Source organism: Sapajus apella, unplaced genomic scaffold, assembly GCF_009761245.1.
Source record: "Sapajus apella isolate SASKATOON/1434 unplaced genomic scaffold, GSC_monkey_1.0 scaffold3, whole genome shotgun sequence".
Lineage (NCBI taxonomy): Eukaryota > Metazoa > Chordata > Mammalia > Primates > Cebidae > Sapajus > Sapajus apella.
The window spans coordinates 6,459,103-6,465,960 of record NW_022436943.1 but is presented as its reverse complement, the minus strand read 5'-3'; the positions used below and the strand labels follow the sequence as shown (position 1 = coordinate 6,465,960).

General features: G+C 40.8%; 1 protein-coding gene across 1 annotated transcript in view; it reads right to left on the bottom strand.

The window, feature by feature from the left end:
- VIRMA (vir like m6A methyltransferase associated) overlaps positions 1–6,269 on the bottom strand; it is a 67,595-nt gene extending 61,326 nt beyond the window's left edge. The window contains exon 1 of the mRNA XM_032248968.1: positions 6,074–6,269. Within this exon, the coding sequence (XP_032104859.1) occupies positions 6,074–6,136 (63 nt within the window). The 5' untranslated portion in view covers positions 6,137–6,269. The remainder of the gene's footprint in view (positions 1–6,073) is intronic.
- Positions 6,270–6,858: the final 589 nt, after the last annotated feature.

The following is a 6,858-nucleotide window of genomic DNA, read 5'->3' as shown; positions in this document are numbered from 1 at the left end:
GAGTGAGACTCCGTCTCAAAAAAAAAAAAAAAAATAGTGATTTCTGAGATTTTAGTGCACCCATCTCCCAAGGAGTGTGTACTGTACCCAATATGTAGTCTTTTATCCCTCATTCCCATCCCAATCACTCCCCTCCATGTCCCCAAAGTGCATTATATCATTCTCATGCCTTTGCATCCTGTGCTTCTTTCTTGCTCCCCATCGACCCATTCTCCTATTGCAATATGGGCTTTCTAAACTATAAATGTACCACTCCCCTGATCCTTACTGCTGCCAAGCCAAATTCCTAAGTCTTATAAACAAGACTAGCTTCTTTATCACTCCAAACTTATATCCTAGCTTACCATGCTTTTTCCCATCTTCATACCCTCACTCATGATGTTCTCTCTGCTTGAAATCTGTCATATCCCTCTGCCCCAACTCATTTTACAAGTAAACTTTCTCTTGAAAGCTGAGCCAGATCAAACCTAGATAGGTGCCTCTCCCGTAAGTGTCTAAAGTCCTTTATCTAGCTGAATTGTAATTGCCTCTTATCTCTCCCATTAGACAATGTGTTTAAAGAAGACCGATCTATGTCTTAGTTTAGACCTATGTCTTAGTTTACGGTATATTCACAGTGCCTAGCATATGCATTTAATAAATGAATTTTTAATAAGCACTTGATTAATGGTTATTAAACTGTGTTTTCAGAGAATTAAAAACAAAGCCTAGAAAAACAGGTTGACAATGGAAAATCACAGAAGGCTCACAACCAGGAAAGTAACAGGAATATGAAGAAGACTGGTCAGATTCCACAACTCTGAGCCACATTTATCTTTGGAAGGAGTCATTTTACCTGCATGTTTAAAGGTCACAGCATAACTGTTTCCCTTCCTTACTCCTCTATCCCTGCAATTACCTTCTCTTTCCACTCTCTCCTTTAGCTATCACATCTACGGCTACCGCTTCCTTTTTCACTTTTGCAGATAACTTCCTAACTGGTTTCCTACAGTAATTTTTAAATGACCTTTAAAACAGAGGACTTTCCAGTATCAACCTACACTCCTCAGGCTGTATTTTAACCCAGCAATTCCTCACTGGAAAGTAATATTAAAGAAATAACTGAAAATGTATAAAACAACTGAGCTTCAAGAATATTACACACCACTGTAAAGTCAGAAATCTAAGTATATGAGAATTTAGTACATAAATAATAGCATTATTATCCTAGCACTTTGGGAGGCCAAGGCAGGAGGATCACCTGAGGCCAAGAGTATGAGGCCAGCCTGAAAACATAGCAAGACCCTATCTCTTAAAAAAAAAAAAAATTTTTTTTAATTAGATAGGGCCGGGCGCAGTGGCTCAAACCTGTAATCCTAACTTTGGGTGGCCAAGGCAGGTGGATCGCGAGGTCAGGAAATTGAGAACATCCTGGCCAACATAGTGAAACCCCGTCTCTGCTAGGTGTGGTGGCTCATGCCTGTAAGCCCAGCACTTTGGGAGGCTGAGGCGGGCAGATCACCTGAGGTCGGGAGCTCAAGACCAGCCTGGCCAGCATGGTAAAACCCCACCTGTATAAATAAATAAAAATTAGACGGGCGTGATGGTGGGCGCCTATAGTCCTAGCTACTCAGGAGGCTAGGCAGGAGGATCGCTTAAGCCCAGGTCGAAGTTGTAGTAAGCCATAAGCACAGCAGTGCACTCCAACCTGGTTAACAGAGTAAGACCCTGTCTCAAAAAATACACATAGCATTACCACTTAAATAATACTACACAGCCAATAAAAAAGGGTATTATATAGAATATCTAAGGAGAGAAACAATATGGTTAGGCAACAGTGATGAGAGAGAGACTTAATTCTGACCATATACCCTTTTGTACCTTTTGTATCTGTACCTCATATATGTATTACTAGTCAAAAAAAGGAAGAAATTTTTTTTAAAAAAAGCTTACTTTTAAAATATCATGTAGGTATATTATTTCATGATTCATAAATACGTACAACACATTGTTAGGTAAAAAAAGAAACCACAAAACAGTATTACAGTATTGGAATATTAATGTTGCCAATGGGTGTATACATTTAAGCATAATATTTACTACAGGATTTGGAAAATGTTAATATAAAAAGAACTGTTAATTACAGCCACAAAATACAGACTGATTACAATAGGGAGAGATACAGAAAGGAAATTAATTCACTCAAGAGGAATATCAAAATACAACAGTTTTCCACTCATATACTTGTTTACCAAATATGTTGCTTCAATCCAATTTTAAACAATTTTTTTTCTAATGTTGTATATGTTAATATTAGAGATTATTTTGCTTTTTTTTTTTTTAAGATGGGGTTTTGCTATGTTGCCCAGCCTGTTCTCCAACTCCTGGGCTCAAGCGATTCTCCCACTTCAGCCTCCCAGGCTGGGGGTACAGGCACACATGCCACCATGCCTGGCTTATCTTGCATCCTTGGTTCGTAATGTTAAGTGTTTCACCGTTCACAGGAACACTATTCCCTCATCATCAAATTGTCTTTTAATAAGTTTAACTGTTTATCTTCTGAAATCAGTGGATTGGTCTTATAAACGTGTATCATTTCTTTATGTGGAGAAGAGAAGATTGCTGGTAAAATAAATATAATACCAAAAAAAGAACTGTTAAAGGTAGCTGGCAATAAGGATTCCCTGTGTGAAACTAATAAATGTCTCTTTTCCACTATATTACAAATTCCTTTTAAATCAAGGGCAATGAGTTTTATTCTGACTTGTATTGCCCCTCCTAAAGCCATACCCTCACCTTCGAAAGAGTTTTTCATAAATAACTGTTAAACAGAGTCTCAACTTTCTACAGGGGAAATTAATCTGGCTAATTATCCCGTTCCCGTCAAACTCACTTCCACACTCTTAGCATCATTAGTCCCACTAGTTTCTCCTGTCTCTAAATCTAGACATCCATCATTTTTAATTACCCTATCTCCCCCATCCTGTCAATTCTATACTTGAAATTTGTATACATCCAAAACTGTATAAATCCTCTCCTATGTAGTTCCACTGGGACATAGCATGGCACTGCTTTAGAGCCAGAAAAATGTGTGACAGTGGATCTTAACCTAGCTATGCTATCATAGTAAAGATACCTAATCTCTCAGGCTCAGTTTCCATATCTATAAAATGTATTTGACTACCTTTGAAAACTCAGTCGGGCACTGCAGTGGCTCATGCCTATAATCTTAGCACTTTGGGAGGCTGAGGTGGGAGGATCACTTGAGCTCAGAAATTCAAGAACAGCCTGGGCAACATGGCAAAACTCCGTCTCTACAAAAAAATACAAAAATGAGTCAGGCATGGTGGCACACAATTGTAGTCCCAGCTACTCGGGAGGATGAGATGGGAAGATCAATTGAGCCCTGGTGGGAGAAATTGCAGTGAGCTGTGACTACACCACTGCACTCCAGCTGGGATGACAAAACAAGACCTAGACCCAAAAAAAAAACTGATGGAAGGAACGGAGATGATGTACTTAAGTTACTAAAGCACTGTGTCTGGCACAAATTAAGCATTCAATAAATGTGGAGAAGCAATGATTACTGTCCATCTCCTAACTCAGGTTTTCATAACATCTCACTTTTTCTCCCTGATTTTGTCACCTCACCACTATTTTCTCTGAACCATTTTAAGTATTATTGATGAAGTAATCTACCTAATGTATCTTACTAATTGCATAATTTGCCTGCTCAAAAACTACCCATTTCCTACAAAATAAAGTTCATAATTCTGCACTGAGCATTCAAGGAGCTCCATGATCTGCCTTTGAACTGCCTTGGGTGCCACTTCATACTGCTACTTTAAGCATATCCTAACAGATGCCCTCCTTTCCTAACTACAACCGTGAAATATTACCCCTTTCACCAAAGACCAAGTTCATAAGCCAAACACCTTTATGAAATCTTTCCTGATACACTCAGATGAAAAGTTATTTATCTCTGCCTCTTCTGAAATCATGTATCCTTTATTTATACCCACAAGGAGAGCTAATTCTAATGTGTCAGATACTGATGGGCATTTTGTAAACAAAGATGATGAACCCCAAGGAATTCACACTGTGCTTCTTTATGTGATCATCACATCCTAACTCAAATCACAATTTTGTGGATCTAATCTCCAATACTGAGTTATAATTTCTTGAAAACAAACATTCCACTATTTCATATCACCCACCAACCCCTATTTCCTCCTTCAAGACTTGATTTAAATGTGATCTCTGCTAAGCCTTCCCCATCACCCCAAAAGAAGGCATTTACCATCTGCCTTATCCTCTCAAGGTACTCGATGTTTACCTAGGAATGAATAAAAGAATAGATTAAATATATGATAAACCAATGAATGCCAATTTTCCTGAACTAGAAAAGTACAAAACTAATTGATCATATGCTTCTTTCTCTTTTTTTCTTTTTCTCTTTCTTTCGAGACAGGGTCTCATTCTGTTGCTCAGGCTGGAGCGCAGTGGTGTAATCTTAGCTCACTGCTGCCTTTACCTCCCAGGTTCAAGCAATCCTTCCACTTCAGCCTCCCGAGTTGCTGGGACAACAGAAGCAAGCCACCACAACTAGTTAATTTTCTTTTGTAGAGATGTTGCCCAGGCTGGTCTCAAACCCCTGGACTCAAGCAGTCCTTCTGCTTCAGCCTCCCAAAGTGCTGGATTACAGGCATGAGCCACTGTGCCAGGCTCTTTCAGTTTTAACTGTTCTCTATTTCTATATCCATGATAGGTTTGTTCTGATACTGCCTGCATTGTGGGTTTTCTAAATCTTGGCTGGAATGTCAGAGAGGTATAGTCATTAAACAAATAGTGCTAACTGACCCACCTGAAATGTGAGACCATGAATTAATCTTCAGTAAGAAATGCTAACTCCAAGTTTTCCAACTTTTGACTTTTACAGACCTATAAACCGTTAGTTCAGTTAGATCACAGCTGTCAAATTTTTATTTTGCCAAGTAAAGCATTATGATACAACCGCTACCCACTATTAACACTATCTCATAAAAGAATGAACATTTTAAACATTTTCCATTCAAATATTTACTGAGCACCTATATTGCTAATATTGTACTAGACACTGGAGATACAGCTGAGAAAAAGATAAATTATACGCGTCCTCAAAAAGCTTGATACAAGAACACACTTGATAAAAATAGAAGGAAAAAAACATCTCCAAAGAAAGTTCTCTAATTTGATTAAACTAACATTAAGACAGAGAAATGTGAAGTTCTTTTTTTTTTTTTTTTTTCAATTTCTCCGCGGACTTCAAGTTCACTTATGATCTGCTTTCATGAATCTTAAGTTAACCAGCTATGTTTAATTTACATATTGCAGGGCCAATTGTACATTCAGGGGCGCTCAAGCAATTTTGTACAGAAACATTACTCCACAACATTGCACCCCCGACCTTAAAAGACATTATCCGATGATGAGTTTGACTATAATTCTCTCAACTCTCCCCTCTTCGCAGTAGTCTCCGTGAATGCATCTCATTCCTAACGTGTGAAATCTCTCCACGAGACAAGTATTAAAGTTTCGGGCCAAATTGGAGAGCACCGTAATCCTAAACCGAATGAGTGTCACAACTGGGGAACATAACTCCTGATAGAAAAGGAGTCAAAGAGAAAGGATTTAGAAACATCGTGATTGGGAAACCACGAAGCAATGCAAGCTGCTCGGAGTCCGGCACTACTGTCAAACACTTCTGTCAAATCCAAGACCCCCGCTCCCAAACGCCACCAGAGGTAAACCTGAGAACCCCGATCCTTCTCAAGGCCCAAACCTGACAGAAAAAATAAAAAATAAAGCCATGCAAGCAGAGAAGCCAATTCGACCAGAGACACCGAGGGCCCAAGTTAAAGCAAGGAAATGAAGGGGCTGCTGCAGCTCTCCCTCAAGAGGCGCCGCTCACACCGCTCGGGGGAGGGTGTCTGTGTGTGTCAGAGAAATTAAAGAAGCAATCTGCAGAAAGAAAGGTCAAGGACGCCTAACGGTTTTTTTTTTTTAAAGGTCCAAAATAGAGAAGCAGGGTCGGAATCAAGTCGCCAAGCCTTACCTCAGCGCTCGGGTGTTTAAAAGTATCTAAAAATAGCAGCTCCATCGCTGAGTCCACCGCCATGTTTGCCGCGGGCGGGGAACGGGGGGAGGACTTCCGGGGCAGCGCTCCAGCCTCAGCTACAGCGACCCTGAAGAGAGAGAAACCGCGGCACTTCCGGCGACCTGAGAACCAGCGCCGCAATGGTTGGCCTATCCCAACGCATCTTGTTGCCCGAAGTTGCAGGCCCCGCCTTTTCCAGCGCGGCGGAGGGCGCCCCCAGAAGCAGAGTGGGGCGGAGGGAAGCGACAGGAGATTACGGACTCTCTAGTGGTTCAAACCCTGTCGTTCCGCCGCCTTACGGAGCCACAGCGGCCCCGGTGGCGAAGTGCGGTGCCGGGGTTTTGGAGAGGGCGGAGGAGGGGGAGGGAAAGCTGCCAACTTTGGATACCAACCCTGCACCCCCACCGAAGAGGGTGTCCCACTTTTTCCAGCGCTGGGAGCAAAAAGATACAGTGAGCGAGGCTGAAAAATAAGACATTGATTTAAATAGAAGAAAAGAAACTTGTCTTAACAAAGGAAGAGATTCTTTGTTTTCTTATCTGTAAAATGTGAAAAATCGTACCTAACCCACAGGCTGATTGTGAGGAGTAACTGAAATAAAATTCGAGGAATTGTATAATGTGAAGTACCAGGAACAATGAAACAGGAGGCGGAATGAAAAGTAAGCCTATAGGGTGTTAATGAGCTTTGGAACAGCAAGATAAACACAGCGGGTTTGGTAGTCCAAATGGCACAGACCCTTA